Source organism: Arachis ipaensis, chromosome B4 (assembly GCF_059453495.1).
Source record: "Arachis ipaensis isolate K30076 ecotype BB chromosome B4, ASM5945349v1, whole genome shotgun sequence".
NCBI classification, from domain to species: domain Eukaryota; kingdom Viridiplantae; phylum Streptophyta; class Magnoliopsida; order Fabales; family Fabaceae; genus Arachis; species Arachis ipaensis.
Genome location: NC_142439.1, coordinates 1,863,972 through 1,884,261, shown reverse-complemented (window position 1 = coordinate 1,884,261; position 20,290 = coordinate 1,863,972). Strand labels below are relative to the sequence as shown.

Genomic DNA, 20,290 nt, shown 5'->3' with positions numbered 1-20,290 from the left:
AATACTCGGAAAAAATACAACAAACGTCAAACTATTTAAACAAGTCTCAAGGGATCACTCTACCACAACCCTTATATTAGAGCTACTGCTCTCTTTACCAACAATCAAGAAACAGTTGCAACTGTCACTAACGCAAACACACACATAATTGCAATCACGATTCTCATCACTTTGTAGAAATATCATATTTCATAAAGCTAAAACAGTCATTACCAAACCGAGCCGCTCGGAGGCCAAAATACCACTACTAACGATAAAACTAGAGATTGTTCAAACAAAACAGTCACAAGTCCAGAAACCAATACACCATGCACAGAGCTTACAAAAGAAAGCATAAATTAACAGCCTAATCTGCCTTATCACCGATACTAGACTCCCCACTACTATCTGAAGCAGCAGCCTCATCATCCACAAGCTGCCCATTCACAACTACTTTAGTCGCATCAAGCATGTCCGCATCCGACCCAGGAAACAACACCCGCACTTGTGAAACAGCGCACTCGAAGCCTTGTGCATATGACTCGTAGACCTCAGTCTGCAACTCCTTCACTCTTGACCCCAAGCGATCATTCTCGGCCTTAACGGTCTTCACCTCCTCTACAGAAGAAAGGTGAAGACGTTTTTCCTCAGCAAGCTCGGATTCTTTCAACTGTAACGAGGAGGACAATTCCATAATAGTCTTCTCCTTTTTCTCCAAAGCCAAGGACAGCTCGGCAACATCCAGAGCAGATTTATTTTCTCTCTCAAAAACTAGCTCTTGAGCACGACCAACAGCCACAATACGTGCACCAATCACCTAAAACAAAAACAAAGAACATCAATATAATATAACAAGCGCACACTAAGGCAAAATACAACCCTCACCTGCATAAAGCGGCTCACTCCCACATGGCCGACATCCTCAATCATCTTCATATCGTTCGGGAAGCAACAAAGCTCATCAGCCATGACAGAGAAAGGATACAGTTTTCCCCACAAAGAACGACAATGAACATCTTCCGAGTAGCCATGCAGTCTTTTTTGAGACTCATAGGCAGACTCCACTCGCTGAAGCTCCATAGAAGACTCCCCTTCCTTCAGGAAAGCCTCAGCAATCTTCTCTTTTGCAAGACCTCTCTTCCATTTAGACTTAAGAGCAACCTCGGGCTGAATCACAGGACCTTTGTCAGCATTGGTAGCCGAACTCTCCTTCTCAGTTTTCTTCCGCTGATTGAAGAATGACTTCAAGCCAGCAGTGGTAATCGTAGACACCTTTTCACCTGCACCGAAAGGCCAATAGAATAAGAACAAACAAAGACAAAACAAACAACTAAGCAAAAACAACTAATTTACCTAGATATCTCAGAACCGCCTCTCTATCAGAATCCCACTTTAACAATTCGGACACAAATAGTAACCCCTTTGGGCCCAACTTCTCAAACAGAAACTCCATCAAAAGTTGATCATCAACTGACCTATCATCCACATCTAAAGCTTGCACAGGTTCGGAACACCATGATAGAGGGAACTTCTCGACAAGAAACTCATTTAGATAAAAAGGAAACTCCTCGGGTACACTCCTCACTTTAACATACATGGTTTTAAAATCCTTAAAAGAGGACTTGTAGAGACCGAAGATAGCACGACGGGGGTAACTACTAAGATTAACCCAGAGACCTCGACTAACCCCTTTAGCTTGAAACAAAGAGAAAAACAATCGAAGAGAGGGCGGCTGCTCAAGGAATTCCATTAACACCTCAAATGCCCTAACGAACCCCCAAGAGTTTGGGTGAAGTTGACTCGGAGCGCAATTCAACCAATAAAGCACACCACACTCAAATTCAGTAAAAGGGACTCTAACTCCCAGTTCAGTAAAAAGACAGCTATACATATAGAAATAAGCCCAGTCATCACGGGAATGGAAAATCCGATCATCAACACCACAGGGAAGTATCTCTATTCTTATACCACTACCCCTCCTAACCCAAACGTTCGAACCCAACATATCAACAGACTCCTGATCACTAAACTGAGACACATACCCCTTAACCCTAGAATCAACCCATCCATACAAACCCCCCTCACCCTCATTAGGCATTCTACTTTCCATACGAACAGGGAGCAAAGAATCGAAATCAAGAGAAGAAGAGAGAAGCAGCGAGAAAACAAATCAACACTCACCTTTCTTGCTCATTTCTCCAAAAACGCAGAGGCACCCAATACAAAAAAGAAAAATACTAAGAAAAATACTAAGGAAAGGAAGCACGTTTATTACATAGTGGGAAGGCAGTTACATATGAAACGTTTTCCTTTGATCTACACCATCAGAAACCCACGATCAATCCTCACCAAATCAAACGGTCAGGGGCTCCTCGAAACTCACAATGCAATCAAATCAATCATTCATTAACGCACGAAGAACAACGCAGGCAATTAATGCTACAGACCATTTCAAAACACCAAGGCGCCAAAACTAAGACAAGCTCGGGGGCTGTAAGGGGCACACATAATAAATAAAGCGACCGAGGATTTTGCCATCCGAAGTGTACAAAGCTCGCCTTAGTCTTGTCCAAACCAAGGCAAGCTTGGGGGCTATGATACGTCACCCACATCCTCGGTCGCCCGGAATACTCGGCACGCAAATATCTGAGGCTGGCGTCACATCAAACAAACTCGAAACAAGAGCAGGTAAGCTCGGCCTCACCTGTCCGAATAAATAGACACGTGCATCATAAAGCTCAGTCCCGCATCAGCCACCCAGAATACTCGGTACGTGAGCAGATAAGCTCGGCCTCGCCCATTCGAAGAAATAGGAAACGTGCTCAACAAAACAGAAGATCATAACCAACCTACAAACTAGGACTTATCCACTAACGGGTAGAAACCAACTCCTATAAAACCTAGCTAATATGCTCGGCTAGGTCTCAGGTTCTATCACTCTCATTCTTCTACTCTTTACTCTTAACTCACTCACTGAGAACCATTACTGACTTGAGCGTCGGAGTATCTTGTGCAGGTATTCCCGCCGCGGTGTTTGACTTCGGCCGACGTAAAGCTCTTCCTCCTTGGTGGTGACTCACTCGGAAGCGCTTAAGCTCGGCCTCCCTAGTGTTCGGACAAACCACATAGAAAGATAAAAAGGTAAAAATGCGCAACTACCCAGCTCTTATGTTATCTCCGGCATAGCCATCAACAACATGAGCTAGTTCCACACCATTCCGTAGTAGAAAGCATCGATTGTGTCGCACACTCCGCAACTCCTACTGTTTTGTTCTGGAAGATCACACCATTCCTTTGTAGCCAAATATTCCATATAACTGAAAAGAACCCGACCAACCAGTACTTGCGTACCTCCTTTTTCATAGGAGTGGATTTCCAACTCTAAAAGTGATCTTTCATGGTGCCAAGGGCTGTCCACACGTGACCAAATTCCGCGGTCCATATACACCAAACCTGCCAAGAGAACTCACAAACAACTAACAGGTGATGAACATTTTCAACCGCCTTTTTACACAACACGCAGATATTCTCAGTCGGTTCCAAGATTCCCAACCTACTAAATTATATTATTTTAAAGTTTTAGATGTTAGTTTTTTAATGTCGTTAAAATTGTATTATTTGGATTTCTATAACTTAAGTTATGATTAAATTAGTGCAAAAAATTAGAATTGACAATATCTGATATATTTTTTACACTAATTTTTAATTGGGAGTTACACCTAAAATCGTTTAAAAGTGAAAAAAGTATTCAACATAAAAATTACAAAACTTGAGCTCTTATTTTCAACGATTCTAAGTTTGTTCTAATTTAATCACTATAATTTGTTGTGTTGTCTTTTTTTTCTTAAATAATGTCTTGTATTTCAACACACAACTTTAAACAAAACTTGTCACATGCACAAATTGAATATCAAAGCAATTATATTCAAATCAAAGGTAAAATTTATTTAAATTATCAATTATCACAATTAAAAAAAAAATACAAAACCAATTGAAATTAAAAAAATAAAAAATTTTATTCAAATTCAAGTAAATATATGCATTTTCTAGTCAATAATTGGATTTTATCCCCTTCTCACAATTCTTTATATATGTTTGTTCACATTCTTACTTTTTTTTTTCTTTTATTTGAGCCTATATCTAAAATAATTTTAGATATTTTTTATCCTTAGTATACTTTAGAAGAAAGAGTCTAAATCATTTTCTGCTCTTGTTTTCCTCCTTTTGAACCAATCTAATTTCAGGACAAGCCTTTAGAGCCATATCCTATAAATGATCCCTCATCTGAAACAAGTCATCTTAAGACACTTCCTCATACCTTTGAGATCAGCATCTCCTCAACCTCTTAACTCAATGCAACCACCGCCAAAAATTAAAACCTTGATGGCCAATCAACAAAATCTGATTGCCCTCAAACAGTATCAAGCCACAATGATAGAGATTCTTGGGACTCTCAGAGAATTTATGAAGGGATAAATAGGGACATCCCTCCTTTTTATGATGCCAAAGCGGGAGAAAAAAAAGATAGACACCTCTTAACTTTCATCTCACATCTTTTCATCTATTTGTTAAGCTCTCATCACTAGCACTCACTCCTCTATCACATGTTGTTGAACCTTTTTTTCACTCTCACACATCATATTTATCCACTTATTCACTTAGTCCGAACACAATTTAGTCAGCACTACATATTTTGTAACGATCAAACTTTTAATATGTCATAATCAATGCTAGCCACCAGGCATTATTTCACGATTTTTTTTAGAGATTTTAGACCTTAAATTAAATATATATATATATATATATATATATATATATATATGAGCCTGTAGCGCTAGTTGAGATTGCGTGTCAGATATATAGATATAACGAAATAGATAATAGTCAAATAGATAATATATACAAAAAGTATAAAAAATACAAAAAATATACTAATATAATATATATATGCCTAAAAGCTCATTTAATACATCATAATTCACATCGGATTACGCCGTTGCTTATTCATGAAAATATTTACAGACTCTATATTTATACTAACAGGCCTCGACTCACAAGAGTCACTCTAGTTTGAGACCTGTTTTAATTTGTTTATATATGTATTTACAAAAGCATCTAACCCTCTAAAAGTCTATACAGAGCGAAGGCAAAGACGACTACTACTGCTACTATTATAACTACTACTGGTAGCTGATCTCTGGAAGCTGAAGAAACACAGAAGTATTGTATGGAAGTAAAAGAAGTCGCTTTGACCCACCGGTAATGTTACTGCTACTCGCCCATCTCAAAGCTGGGAACTCAAAGAAGATCTTGTCAGTTTGCATCTGCGGAACGGGAGAAGTAAGGGGTGAGAACCTAAAGTTCCCAACAGGGTACTACTTAGAAAAACCTAAGAGGTTCCGCAGCCTAAGTCTAAAATTTCGCGCAGTTAGGTCGGTAAGTCACACAAACAAGTACAAGCATAAGTAAATAGTAGAATAGTAAATAAACTCAAAGTACAGGAAGTAGAGATAAATCACAATCACAGATAAATGCAGCAACCAAGTATGATGCATGTCTGGTCCTATGTAGGCCATGAACTCATGCGTCGGTTGACTACCCGCAATTCGACGTTACCTAGGAACTAGTCCTAGATATGGTTTCCCGATTTGTGTCCGTCCATGCATACGTGTTGATTTGGTTAAGAATACCACCAGTCTGTGACAACAGGCAATCGTCGCAAAGCTTGACGCTATAATATACGCACAAAGGGGAAATAGACTTTTAGCAGTCAGTGGATAATACCCGCCTCCAAACAACCTCAAGTACCTTGGAGTTTATAGTTCTTTTTCCGCAGCACATCTAAATAAAAATTATCTCTAAGGGACTTCTCTGCCCTTCTTTTTGAAAACTTGTGCCCGGTCATTTCTTAAAATATCTCAGCCTTATCACATATTTTACCATTTTATTCTTGGTATTTTTGTACATTTTCAATTTTACCCTTTTGTACATAACTTCATTTTTCTAGTTTTATTTAGGCTTTTAGTGATGCTTTCACCACTAGTGTTATTAATTTACTATTTTACCCTCATATTTTTTCCTAATAGACATTTTCTCCTTCATTGAGTTAATTAATTATTTTTAATTTGACTTTATACCTAAAATTTTAATATGCCCCTAAGTACTCTAATTTTACCGTTTAACCTGATTTACCATCAAAATATTACCGTATTAATCCTAATATTTTTCTATGACCAAATTATCCATAATACTTTTAGTTAATGCCAATTCTACTCTTGGGACCTAAAATATCTTTTTACTCTTTATTAATTTATTTACTCATTCTAGTTACTGCTTTTTACCGTTTTACTTCTAATTTTTACTAAAGATTTTATTTAGACCCGAAATTTTATTGTAATTATAATTTTGACCCAATTAATTTATATAATTACTAATTTATCCTTGATGACACTAAGTTTAGAATTTTACTTATTTTTTATTTAGATTACATTTTTAACCCCCTTTTTACCCAAAAATGACTATAACACCCTTTTTATTTTTACACCTTTGTTCCATAGGATTAAAATTTAGTTTTTTAACCCTTATACATGTGAATTTCATGATCATTTAGTGACTGAATTTTCAGGGGTGTTGTTTTTCATTTTTATTACTCTTATGGTTTGAAACTTAAACCCCCTCCAAATAATTTCAGTGGTTTCATACAATTTCTAAAGGAAAATAAGCTTCATATATCATTCAAATAACAGCCAAAAAATAGAGAAACATGACTGAATTTTCAGAATTAAGAATCAAGCACAAAATCTCCACAAAGTGGCTTATATGAATACCGAAAACAAGCACAAACATACTCTAACTAATCCTAACCCTAACCTCTTATGTAATTTAGTTATTAAACCTTTCACATACTAGAAAACGTGCACACAAGGGCAGAAACAAAGCTAGTGGTGAGTTTCGTTTTTTACCTAAAGTGTCGCAAAACGTCGAAATTCAACCACTTTGAGTTCGAATCTCTCTAACTCCTTAAGCGTGCTTCATGGGTACTTCAAGATGAGTTCTTTATATATGGAGGAGAGTAAGAATTTATCATAGCAACTGTTAAAAAAAATAGAAAAAAAAAAAGAGAAAGAACAAGAGTTTACCTAGCCAAAATTTCGGTATAAACGCAAGGATTAGTGAAAACGGGCAAGAGTTAGTGAAATAGGGGGCTGGGGCGCAAAGAACAAGTGCAAAAATTTTCTCTCTTTCTCTCTCAAGAATTCGGTCAAAAGAGTATAAAAATATGTAAAGTGTTTTGTGAATTTTGTGGCCAATGCTTCCTTAAATAAAAAATCAAAGTTTTGCAGAATTTATGATGGTAAAAGAGGCTGAATTTGTTGTGGTCAAGGGCTGGGCTTTAATGAAGAAGGGACATGAAAACGAGGAAGCTTGGTTAGCGTTTGCGTGTTGAGCTTATCCACAGTTAATCGCAGTTAGTTATTTGAGGTTAAAAACCCAGCAAAGAGGGGTGAAAGGCTGAGATAGTCTCGGCCCAAAGGTTGAAAGGAGAAACAAGTCACTTGGGTGGCAAGTAAGAAGATTTGGGGTCTCTAGGAGTCATTTGCGGAATACTAGTAAAAAATTCGGTTCGGAATAAATTTTACCGCGTGATAAAATAATTAATGGCTAGGATTTATTCTTAAATAAATAAATCATGAATGGATGACTAATATTAATTTTGGGACACAAATACCAAGGTAAAAAATATTTTTACCACTGGTTTCGAAATTTTCAAATACAAGAATTTTTTTCGACGCATACAATACCGTCACTAAAAGTAATTTTTCGACTCAAAAAGTCTCTAATAAGAAAAATAAACCAATAGTAAGCTAATATTTATTATTTATAATCAAACTTGATTTAAGGGATTAATTATCCTCATAAAGTCAATTTTAACGTTATTGATGACCTTTTTTATTTAATTTTTTATTTTTCTTTAATTTTTGTTTTTTCTTTCTTTCTTTTTATTATTGGACTAGTCTCATTATTTTTTATTCGACTGTGGTTCAAAATTCTATAAAATAAATTTTAAAATAGGCAAAAAAATCTATTTACCAAAAACTAGGTTCTTACATGTTCCATTACCAAAATAGCTATTATCACCTTAGAAATTATCATATTTGAACAACAATAATCTCCGCATCCTATTTCTCAAAATACTATTATTGATCTTCATCCATCTTCACCCCTATATCACTATTTTGATCCTTTTGCTCCAAGAGACATTACTACTAAGGGAAGTGCTATGGTGCTTATAGAAGATTCTTTCAGTAGGTAAAAAAAAGTGCTGGCAAAATGTGGAAACGACGCATGTAAGATCTTGAGAACTATGAGAAAACAAATTCTGTCCAAAAGCAGAGGCTACAGGAGTTGTAGGGTAATAGAATTAGATTAATTCTCAAAACATAATTGTAATTATGTTATTGGCCCTGTTAGCGTGAAGTTGCGGTCCTTTTTTAGAAGTGTGTCAATGATATAGGTTTTGGGTCTCGAAAGAAATTGAAAATTCAAAAATAATAAGAGTAATAATTGTATGGGCTGAAACGGGCATTGCCTGTAATAATAGTATTGGATATTGTATTAGGAGTAGTAATGAGTTCCTATTTCCCTTTTACTCTGGAGTTTAAAGGTGACAAAAGAAAAAAGAAGAACACCCAATTTTCGATGCCAATCTTAGGGTTGAGACATTTAGGCATTTTAAATATACTCAAATTTCAACAATTTATAATCTGATTATTACTAAATAAGTATATAAAATTTTAGTATTTTTTTATAAAAAAATTTAATTTTATTTTTATATTAAAATAAATATTTTTTTTACTAACTAACTCATTAGTTTATATTTATTATATTATTATATACTATATGTATTTATTAAAAAATAATATTAATAAATATTATATAATCATAAAAAAATTATATTGTTATAATAAAAATATTTGATCTTTTTTATTTATACATATTTAATTACATTTATATTAATAATCATGACTAATAAAAAATATACTTAATTTAAATATAAGTGAGTATAAAATTAAAATACTATTTAAAAAGAATTATTATGCGTTTTTACTATATAATTAAACATTAGCATTTAAAATAATAAGGAACGATATAGTTTAGTGGCAACGAGAGTATTTAAGCACAAAAAAGTCCTACGTTTAAACCACAAATTAATGAATTTTAGAATTATATCTTCAACAGTTCGCTTGAACCGGTTTTTACTAATTTTGAACGATTTTCAATTTCGACTGGATATTATCTTTAACCGGATGAAAAATTGAACCGCATCGATTAGGAATCTACTTCACCAATTTTTCGGTCGAACCGATTCCTACCATTAACATTGCATAGAGATCAGGTGATATATAGTGACTGGTTGACTGAGTAAGAAAGAAAAACAAGAAACAACAGTGCATAATATAAGACAATTACGTTATTTTAAATAAGTAAATAAAAAGACTAAAAATAAAATTTTATTCAAATTTCTGTTTTAAATTTACATCTCATGGAGTTTTAAATTTTTAGACATTAAGGAAGTACTCTAACAGCCGCCTAATTTCTCCTCTATTCCTCATACAAAACGTATTCACTACCCTGGGGCGTAATGTCCCAGCTGCATCGGTTAACAAACTCAACTTAACTTCTTACTATATAGACCTTATTTTTTGTATGCAGTTATTTTTTCCATGTTCAGGCCTAGGCCTAGTCTTCTTAACAAGTTTTTTTAATAATTTCATTCATATCTTTCCTTCATGCAAAAAATTTTACCTAGTCCAACCTCCTTTTCATGGCCCAATTATTTATATTGGTGTTCAAGTCCATATTGCTATAAATAAACATTACAATTACTTTGTTAACATAAATTGATTAGTATTACTTAATGAAATGTTTTAACCAAATGTACGTCACATCTCTTTTGAAGTGTGAAATCTCACTCAGAACACTCCAAGTACATGCTCTAGTTACCGGGCAGCAGCTCACTCATGAACAGCGCATTCTGGCGTGACATGTTTCATCAGCATATGCGGAAGAATCTATGTTCAGCACCAGAAAATTTTCCTACTACTAAAAAAACTTTTTCTCATGCCACTAATATGCAAGGGAAGTGTCCTACTCATTAAAAATATTAGGCTAATTTTTTTTCATAATCCTCAGATTATGATTGTAAAACATGAGCTACCAAGATTATATAGTAGGCTGCAACAATCTCTATCTCAAAGTTCTATTACCAATACAGAGTTTGTGATTTTAAATAATATTGTACAACATCTTGCCACAAAATTCGATGTTTTCTGAGTAAGTACTTAAATACAATCATAAAATTAGTAGAAATGTTGTTCTAGACATCACTGAATTTGAGTATTAAATTAAAGAGTCTTGTAAGAAAAAAACTAAGATTCAATTTGGGTAAATTTTTTAAATAAATTCTTTTAAAAAAATTTAAAATATAAGGACTCTTATTAATAATAACTTATAAATAAATTATTTTGTATTTAAAAAATTATTATAAAAGTATTTATTTTAAATTATATATTAAATAAAAGTGATAAAATAGTTTTTGAAAAGGAGAGACGTCAAATTTTTTAATTTCTTCAAAAATTTTTAAACAATTTTTTGAAAAATTAAAAATATATCTAAAAAATTGTACCAAACACTATTAATATAATTTTTTTTAAATCAAAAATAAAAAAAAACTTTTAAAGCTTTCGAAACAGCCCTTTTAAGTCTTTAACTTTTGATAGTTGGAACCTTTTCAATAAACTCGATCATAGTAATGATAGAATAGAATGTGTTGAGTGTAAAGGATATAAAAGAATATATAAAACTAGAGATAAGCGATATGCAAAATTAAGCATAAAGATATTAATCAAATAATAGCTAATATACTTAATAAAATTGGATCACATAAGATAAGATTTCAAAATGTTGTATAGAAAATTGACCGGATCCGATTCAGTCCAGCCGACTAGTTCAGTAATTTTGAAACAATTTTTGAAATAGCGATTTCTGATTCGCAGTTAAACTAGTTTGGCCTATCAATCCAGTCCGATTTTTAGAATTACGTTTCTGTGGCCATACATTTAATCGGGTAAATATCCCCGTTTGCCAACAAGTATAGACCAATCAATATTATAATATCCATGATAAAAAAAGAATTTAAATTTTTAAGAGAAAAAAGTTGATAAACTAATAAAATAAAAGATTAATTATTATTAATTTTATAATTTTTATAAAAAAACGTGTTCTGATTAACTTTTATTTTACCATTTTGTCATCTTTCTCATTTCAGAAGAAGATGATCCACCGAAAAAAGTGCAATACCCCAAAGATGATCAATCGGGTAGAACCGAACAAGTAATACTTGGAAAGCTTCTGCACGTTCTTCCTTCTCCGAAAGTAGAAAGAAAATGATGGTTGGTAAAGAGAAGGCAAAGGCAGTGATAGTCGGGGGGAGCATAGCTGGAATATCAACTGCACATGCTCTTATCTCTGCTGGTTGGGATGTCGTCCTGATTGAGAAAACCACTGCACCTCCAACTGGAAGCCCCACTGGTGCTGGTCTTGGACTTGACCCTCTCTCTCACCAAATCATTCAATCTTGGCTTCCACTTCCTCAATTCCTACATAACACCACTCTCCCACTAACCATTGATCAGGTTTCTACTACTCAACTTGATGATGATTCAGGATGCACTGAATTTCAAACTTCATATATTACTCCATGCTTGTTACTTTGTTTCACTAGGAACCGGTTGAGCTACTAGCTAGTATTTAATTATTTATCTGAAAAATGGATAATTCAAAGAAAAAGAAGGGGAAAAATGATTTGGATACCAGTAATTTTTAGTATTTTTGACCATCATTTGACAGCACAAACGCGAAATTGTCATTTTACTAATTCATGTGTGCGAATTTCGAAAAAAATATGAGTGCAAATTATATTGATTCATGGGTGCAAAATATCTTGATTTATGTGCGTAAAACTGGATCCTCTAAATTTTAAATTTCACTTTAAAGAGAAAAGTATGATCTCTCACTATTCATTTTATAGGTGGGACCAAAAATAAATGAGGAGTGTTAGGGGGCAGCGACTTTTAGTATTTGTAGCCATCAAATAGCCATCAATGATGATTTTAATGGTGTGAGATTGGTATGAGATTTCATCCAATGACTCACTTTTTTTTTACTGCTTACATGCCGGCCAAAATTTGAAAAAGCTGATGGCCCTCTAGACTTTTCCAAAATAAATATGAGAGAGAAACGATTCAAGAGTAGAAGATCACACTTTCCTCCCTAAAGTACAAATTCAACATTTAGAGGATCCAAATCCATGTAAATTATATACTTCTTATGTGTAAAATATCTGTAAATATAGGTCTAAATTATTGCTGATTAAGTGCTAACTAAAAATGATAATATTTGTTGGCCATTGCTCATGTTTTATTTCCCCTTATTTTTTTTTGGTTGTGAGCAGAACCAAGCAACTGATAGTGAGAAGAAGATCAGGAAGACATTGACAAGAGATGAGTGTTTCAACTTCCGAGCAGCGCATTGGGCTGATCTTCATGGCCTTCTATACAATGCGCTGCCGCCGAGTGTATTTTTATGGGGCCACCTCTTCCTCTCTTTCCATGTTGTGGACTTCAAAGGTTCCATAACAACAAAAGTCAAGGTTCTGAAAACCGGAGAGGTCATCAATATAGTAGGGGATTTGCTTGTTGCAGCTGATGGATGCCTCTCTTCCGTTCGGCAGAAATATCTCCCTGATTTTAAACTGCGGTTTGTATCTTCAAATAAGATGACACAAATTTTTTACTTTCATAGATTATCATAGGATATTATAGAGATCTACATTGCTTTTTGCTGTTCTTGTGTGTTTGCATGAGTTCCTCTAAGGCTATGATGTGCAGGTATTCAGGATATTGTGCTTGGAGAGGGGTTCTTGATTTTTCGAAAATTGAGGATTCAGATACAATAACAGGCATCCGCAAGGCATACCCTGACCTTGGAAAATGCTTGTACTTTGACTTGGGCTCAGGAACACATGCTGTGTTCTACGAGCTTCTAAACAAAAAGCTCAATTGGATTTGGTATGTGAATCAGCCAGAGCCACAAGTTAAGGTAATATTCTTCATTTCCTGAAATCATATTACCTAGAATCTCGATTTAACTCTTAAAATCTTTCGATATTATGATTTTAAATGAGTTAGTCGATTTTACAAATTTTGTACTAGATCCGACGATTTTACGATTTACATACTTAATTTAGTTTTTCGATTTCACGTAAAATCTCTATTTTTTCTGCCTTGCCTAAAATACAAATTTTCAGTCATTTTACAATCAAATATGTTACCAACTTGGTATATAAGGAGGAAATTGGATCAGCGAGTGTTCACTGTATCTCGAAATTTGAAGACATTTTATAGAATTCAAAAGCAGAAACCCCCTATTTTTTATTTTTGGCATAACTACTCAAGCAAGAAGATAGGAAACTTTCATGTCCAGATTTTAAATGTGGAGATCCTGTTGGATCTGATCCAAATTTTTCCATTAAAAGGTTCGGGTTTGTTTGGACGCTATTTTCAGCCATGTAAAGATCTTTTTATCTATTAATTATGTTTGGATAAAATAAGATAAAAATATTTTTTTGTTCATTTATTATGTGAAAAACATCTTTTTTTTTTTTTTTTAAAAAAGATCTTTTAAAAAAAATGTAAATTATATCTTCTCAAAAAATATGTTTTTTATTTTTTAGTGCTCTTACTTTTATTGTTAAAAATTTGTCAAACACACTAAAAATAATTTTTATTGAATTTTTTTATCGATTTAATCGCGTCCAAACAAGCACTTCATCCAATAGAACAACTTTTCAGGGAACCTCTGTGACGATGAAAGTAAGTAGCGAGATGATTGAGAAAATGTACCAAGAAGCTGAAAAAGTGTGGATTCCAGAGCTGGTAAAGGTCATGAGAGCAACAAAGGAACCCTTCTTAAATTTTATATATGATAGTGATCCCTTGAAGAAGATTTTTTGGGAGAATGTGGTGTTAGTAGGAGATGCAGCTCACCCCACAACTCCTCATTGCCTTAGAAGCACAAACATGTCAATATTGGATGCATCAGTGTTAGGAAAATGTTTGGAGAAGTGGGGAGTGGAGAAGTTAGAATCAGCTTTAGAAGAGTATCAGTCCATCAGATTGCCAGTGACCTCCAAGCAGGTGTTGCATGCAAGGTGGCTTGGTCGCATAAAGCAAGGTTTGGTTCTTCCTCAAAGGGACCCTTTTAACCCCAAATCAGCAACACCAGATGAATGCCAAGAGCTTCTGCAGAGGAACACACCTTTTTTCCACTGATGTGCCTATGCCAATTGCTTCATTTACATTTTGCATCCACCAATTGATTTCCAGTGATGTAGGAAGTATTCTTGCAAGAATATGTTGATTTGTATACATATATCATGATAACCATCTTTTTTTTTTTTTTTTGGGTTGCCTATGGTATACCCCAACCCGACAGGACAAGGACTAATCCGTCACGGATCGGAGCTCCATTTAAGGGTCTGCCGCTGGCCAATGGGTTGCTGCATGCACAAGGCGGGATTCGAACTCCCGACACTTGCTTAAGCGGACGAGTGAGCTGACCACTCGACCAACCCAAGTTGGTTATGATAACCATCTATTTGAAGCACATGGGCTTTCAAACTTTATTTCCGTTATTTAAAAAAATAATAAAAAATTGGATCAAGATATTTCATTTGACATCTCATAAGAAAATTTCGGTAAATTAGAATACATCTACCCAAAAATTGGTTAGAAGTAGCGGTATAAACAGGTGGGGCTAAGCTTTATTCTTAGTAGGCCATATTTGTAATGTAGTTAATTGGTCTGCAGTATGCTAGACTCAATTAAGAGGTTGCGGGTTCGAGTCTCCTATCTTTGGTAAAAAAAAAAAAAAAAAAAGACTGTTACAGGCTTGTTTTCAAGTTTTAAATTTAGAATTTGTTTGGAAAATTTTAATAGTTTTTTGTTTTTATTATGAAAAGTCATATTAATGGTGTATGGTACCGTATTTTAAATATGTTTTTTAACTTTTTGAAAGGCTATTTAAAGTTTTTGAAGAATTAAAAAAATTTTATTTTTCTCTTTTTTAAAAGCTATTTTATCACTCTTATTTATTAAAATAACTTTAAAACAAGTACTTCTATGATAAAAATTCAGATACAAAATAACTTATTTATAAATTACTTTTAATATAAGTTAACGAGCTATAACTCAAATAGCATAATCTCTCTATCTTTACCTAGAGATCTCAAGTTTGAGTCTCACTCTTAACTATATTAAATGTAATATTTATGAAAATATCTAAACATTTAAAGTATTTAGAAAATAGTTCTGAGAGTCGAATTAAATCGGCCAGTTTAATCGAAATCGGTCACCTAACCAGTCAGGTTCAGGTCAAAAATTGATTGGCAAAGAATAGGTCAAAGAATGGGAAAAACCTATCAAGCTTAAGCTTAAGTAGTGCTGAAAGACATATAACGCTAATTTGTGAGTTAAAGTCAGACCTATATCTCTAAATATGACAGACCAACGACTAACCTATTACGAATCTGAACTCTATTTAAGAATTTGTCACTGGATAATGAGTTGCTGTATGCACAAGATTCGAACTATAGACCCTCACTTAAGTAAACGGGTGATGTTAACCTACTCGACCAACCCAAATACTTGCTAGTTGCTACTGAACAAAAAAACTGATTCTTGATTTTATACACATGCCCAAATAACTTCACATCTTTTTTATTAAATGAGTAAACACTTCAAAATTAGTCCTCCAAAAAATATTGAAATCCAACCAACAGCTTGATGTCTTTGATGATGATACACATTACATTCTAACTACTTATTGGTAAATGGTACAACCTAAAATGGAGGCAACGCTACTACGCGGGATTTTACATTCATACCAACAAAGGTAAATAGATAAGACTTCTTCAATCACTTGGCAGTACAGAGAAAATATTGTGCTCCACCATAATTGTATTCCCACTGTCTTATATGAAAGCAAATTAAACCTTTGTTGGCCATGTTGCTTGAGCTGACATAATGATTCCAACAATAACTCCAAATAGCCCAAGAGCACTACCAAAAATTTCAATCACAAGAATCTTCACAAAGAGAGAGGAGTTTTGAGCATCAGACAACGCACAACTGCTTCCAATTATTCCTACACACAATCTGCCAAGAAGAGAAAAAGGAAAAAGAGAAAATGATTTATAAAACAGCAGGATGGAAAATGTTTATCTGCATTTGTACAAAATTTTGCTGGGGATATATGAGATGTTGGCAGAAATGAATACAGACCCACAAACAAGATTTGCGAAGCCAACAATAAGTCCAGAAGCAAAGATTGCATATCCAGCCCTAAGAGACTCGGCTGCATAGATCTGTGATGAAGGAACGCTTTCTAATTTTGTTTGTAGAATGATGGCCACAATAACACCATAAATAGCAACAGCTTCACAGAAGATTACACTGCAATACCAAAATATCAGGAACAACCATTAAAGTGGCAGACATGACCGTGTTAGAACTATATCAGCTGCACCAACCTATTTTATGCAAGTAACATTTAAAAAGGAATAATGTTCGTAGCGTTCATATAAAACAATCAGTATTTAGAAATTCAGAATGGCAATACTGAATTTTTCATTAAATACAGGATTTCACATGTTAAAAATTTACCATTTAACTTCAATGGTTTGAGTAGTCAACCCTTATAATCTTATCAGTTTAGGATTATACAAAGCCTGGGAAAGAAAACATTGTGCACTCTATCATAATCTAACTCCCACACAGTGATATAAATTATAAGGCAAGCTAAAATTTTGACAGCCACGATGTTTGAGGTGTCATAAATTCTAGAAACTCTAAATATCCCAAGTGTGCAGTAAAGATCTTAATCACAATATTCAACACTAGTGGGTCTTGCCATTTTTCTATAGCTTTTTAAGTTTAATTATTAATTTATTATGTATCAATAATTTATAAAAAAATACTATTTAATAGAATAAATGCGTTAATTTTTTTTAGAGAATATTTGTGTTTGGAAAAAAAGGAAGAAGAAGGAAAAGGAAAGAAAACAACATATCCAACAATGGGTTTACATGGTTATTTATGATTGTATAAATGAGTGCCACCACTTCAACTTATCCAACAACCATCCCCAAATCTTAGTATATTAAGGCTAAAGTTTTCCCCTTTTTTGACCAAGTAGTGTAGCATTACTCGTTGTAGGTTGATCGATGAGTTTAATTTGTATGCCCTGTAAGTCTGGGAATATGAATAGTTTTACACTTAACATCCAATCATGAGGTGCCGCATAGGGATAATTGATTTCTTTTAAAGATAGTGAACATGAGATATAGCTATTTTTTGCTTGTATGACAACATGAGATTGGATTGCAGTGGCAGTTTATAGAAATTAAACTCTTCCTTAATAGTTTAGGTCTTATTATAAACATAAGTCAGCAGGAGAATATAAAGAATATGATGCTGAAAGCTAGCACAATTATCAAAATTAACACTAATTTTGTGTGAAATCACCACAATACTAGCTGAATTTCTAAAATCTCAATATCATTTCCTTTTCACAACATCAATTCCAAATTCTAACTCTCTATCAAAGCTAAGAATACAATGCACTAAGCACAATCATAAAACAGTTAACTATCTAAAACCCAATAACACATCTAATAGAACACTGCTGAACCCTAAGGCATATCAACATAACCAATTGGATAAAAATATATGGTTGGCCACTTTAAAAGTTCTTAGATATCTCAAATGGATAAAAATAAAAAATAAAAATAAAAATTGAGAAACACCAACAATTAAATGTATAGAACCCTAATTGAAAACTAAATCCGAACACCAAACAAATGAGACTATGAAATTTGAGTGGATAAAAGGACAGATCAGTAATTGTACCTAATGAGATTCTTGGAAGTGATTCGGGGAGCCTTGATTGCAGCACCGATCAAGCTGCTACCAGTTATGTAAATCCCCCTTCGCAAATCCAAAAAGGAGATTATCAGAAACGGTTACGGAAAATAAATTGAGAAAATCTGAAACGGAAAAGGGAAACGGCGTACCAAGCAGCACCGAGAACTGATACACCGATGGAGACGGCGATGCCGATGGCGGAGAAGGTGTAAGGAGAGATCTTAACGAGCGCAGTACCCCAAGAGCTGGGTGTAGCGGTAGACATTGTGAATCACTGAGAGGTTCTGTGATCGGATCTCAATGTATGTCGTGTAATGGTGTTTATCCACACAGAAGGAAACAGAAGAAGGTTCAGAAGGAGGCCGAAGCTCAGCGTTTCTTCACCTTTGTGAACAACGACAAGTCGTTTAGAAGGGAGGTTACTTTTTTTCCTTTGGGTGTCATTTAACACTTTAATTAAAAAAAGTGAATATCCAATTCGGTCCTCACAATTATTTTAAAAAAAATTACAGAGCCCTTAACAAAATATAAATAAATAAATACTTAATTCGATTTTTTAATTTTATTTTTATGTGATTAATTAATTTCTGTGCTCAAAAAAATAAAAAAAAAATACTGATACAGAAACTAATTAACCCTAAAAAAATAAAACTCAAAAGCTAAATTGAATATTTTTTTTTATTAAAGATCTCCTTCACTTTCGAAATAAGCCGTTTCATAAAAAAAAATCATCTTGCTAAATGGACCAACCATTTGTCCTAGAGATACCGAGATGCATATTACTCTCTCCCTCTCTATCCCGTCATTTATTCTCACTTGGAGGACGACTCCTAGTCAACTACAATTAGGGGTAGGCATAAAAAGAGTAAATTACCAACCTGATTTCTATTTATTTTGTAGAATGACAAAGCAATTCTTGACGAATAAAGCAATTCATTTCGATCTCTATCTTATACTTTTGTGATACAAGACGGTTTCTATGGGTGAATTTTTGGTAATTATGAACGAAAAACGCTTAACTATCACGGTGAGCGTGTGTTCGCTTGTTGATGTGGATGAATGCTGCAGACGTGGACACATCAAATAGTCAGAGAATTAATTATCCCCATCCACCTTAAATGGTCAGGGGGTTAATTGTCTCCATCCACATCAACCAAAACGATCTCCCTCTTCCATCTTCGCTCAATTGTCCACATCCACATCAACCAAAACGACCTCCCTCTTCCATCTTCGCTCAACTGCTACGCTGGAATGGAGGAACCGCCACCACCGCCAACCTCCGCCAAAGGGGCCCGAGGAAATACTGTATGCTATATCTATGATTGCCAATGGTGAAATAATAATTTTGTTTGTCACAAGTACAAACCCCTAAAATTATAAACTGAAGTATTTAAACCTCGGGTCGTTCTCCTTAGGAATTGCGATAAAGTGTCTTGTTATTGGTTATGAGATATTTTGGGGTTTTTGGGATAAGAGACATGAAATGTAAATGGCAATGAAAATAAACTAACAACTAAAAAGGTCTTGGCAAAGGTTGGTGGTCAAGGATCTCTATCCTTATCACTAGCCACAACATGAGAATTGGCAAGGATCAATCCCACTAAGTCATCCCCTAACTAGTAGTAAAGGAAAGTCAAATGAGCTATATCAATCCAAGTCCATAAGTCCTAGTTCTCCACCAATTCAATTAGTGAGATCTAGAGTTAATGGCTCAAGAGTTCCTAAGTTACCATCCCAAGCCAAGAGCATAAAATTCTACTCTAACATCCTTCCAAGCATTTTATCAAACACTTGGAAGGCATAAAAGAAAAGCATAGTAAAATTGCAAGGAAAGTAAATATATACTACTCAATTGCAAGGAATTAAACAACAACAAATCAAATGAACAATAAAGGAACATGAAAACATAAATTGCATAAAAATGAAAATAGAAGAAACAAAAGTGCATCAACATAAAAGTAGAGAATTACAAGAATTAAATGCTAAACTAGAGAGAAGAGATGTAGAAGAAGAAGAATTACAAAAAGAAAAGTGAATCAAAGCATGAAATTAACCTAGATCTAAGAATTCCTAATCTAGATCTAACCTACTCCTAATCCTAGAGAGAAGTGAGAGCTTCTCTCTCTAAAACTAACTAAAGCATGATAAAACTAAAATAAAAACTCACTAACTAACTAGATGCCTCATCTCTCTTCATTCCTTGGGTTAAATAGCATCAGAAATGAGTTGGATTAGGCCCACAAGGCTTCTAAAATTGCTGGCCACGA

The 20,290-nt window shown here is 34.2% G+C and overlaps 3 protein-coding genes across 3 annotated transcripts; 1 reads left to right on the top strand and 2 right to left on the bottom strand.

The window, feature by feature from the left end:
* Nucleotides 1-346: 346 nt before the first annotated feature.
* LOC148566442 (uncharacterized) lies at nucleotides 347-1,059 on the bottom strand. Its single transcript, XM_088483459.1, has 2 exons — nucleotides 865-1,059; nucleotides 347-796 (listed from the first exon to the last, which is right to left on the bottom strand). The coding sequence occupies exons 1-2, from the start codon at nucleotides 1,057-1,059 to the stop codon at nucleotides 347-349; spliced, it is 645 nt and encodes a 214-aa protein (XP_088339585.1).
* A 10,232-nt stretch (nucleotides 1,060-11,291) lies between these two features.
* LOC107638284 (FAD/NAD(P)-binding oxidoreductase family protein) lies at nucleotides 11,292-14,500 on the top strand. Its single transcript, XM_016341484.3, is given in 5 exon segments — nucleotides 11,292-11,675; nucleotides 12,494-12,798; nucleotides 12,930-13,140; nucleotides 13,893-14,369; nucleotides 14,371-14,500. Coding segments are annotated over 5 exon segments (1,332 nt in total). The 5' UTR covers nucleotides 11,292-11,426; the 3' UTR covers nucleotides 14,461-14,500.
* Nucleotides 14,501-15,783: 1,283 nt separating this feature from the next.
* Nucleotides 15,784-18,470, bottom strand: LOC107638285 (V-type proton ATPase subunit c''2). The gene is made up of 4 exons (XM_016341486.3): nucleotides 18,173-18,470; nucleotides 18,009-18,086; nucleotides 16,383-16,553; nucleotides 15,784-16,256 (listed from the first exon to the last, which is right to left on the bottom strand). The coding sequence occupies exons 1-4, from the start codon at nucleotides 18,286-18,288 to the stop codon at nucleotides 16,088-16,090; spliced, it is 534 nt and encodes a 177-aa protein (XP_016196972.1). The 5' UTR covers nucleotides 18,289-18,470; the 3' UTR covers nucleotides 15,784-16,087.
* Nucleotides 18,471-20,290: the final 1,820 nt, after the last annotated feature.

Excerpts from the sequence above, each read along its gene's own strand:
- LOC148566442 (XM_088483459.1), bottom strand. The coding sequence starts at position 1,059 with ATGGAGCTTCAGCGAGTGGAGTCTGCCTATGAGTCTCAAAAAAGACTG. Across the intron at positions 797-864 it reads GAGTGAGCCGCTTTATGCAG|GTGATTGGTGCACGTATTGT; the intron begins GTGAGGGTTGTA and ends TTTTTGTTTTAG.
- LOC107638285 (XM_016341486.3), bottom strand. The coding sequence starts at position 18,288 with ATGTCTACCGCTACACCCAGCTCTTGGGGTACTGCGCTCGTTAAGATC. Across the intron at positions 18,087-18,172 it reads TCAGTTCTCGGTGCTGCTTG|GGGGATTTACATAACTGGTA; the intron begins GTACGCCGTTTC and ends GGATTTGCGAAG. Across the intron at positions 16,554-18,008 it reads ACTTCCAAGAATCTCATTAG|TGTAATCTTCTGTGAAGCTG; the intron begins GTACAATTACTG and ends TTGGTATTGCAG.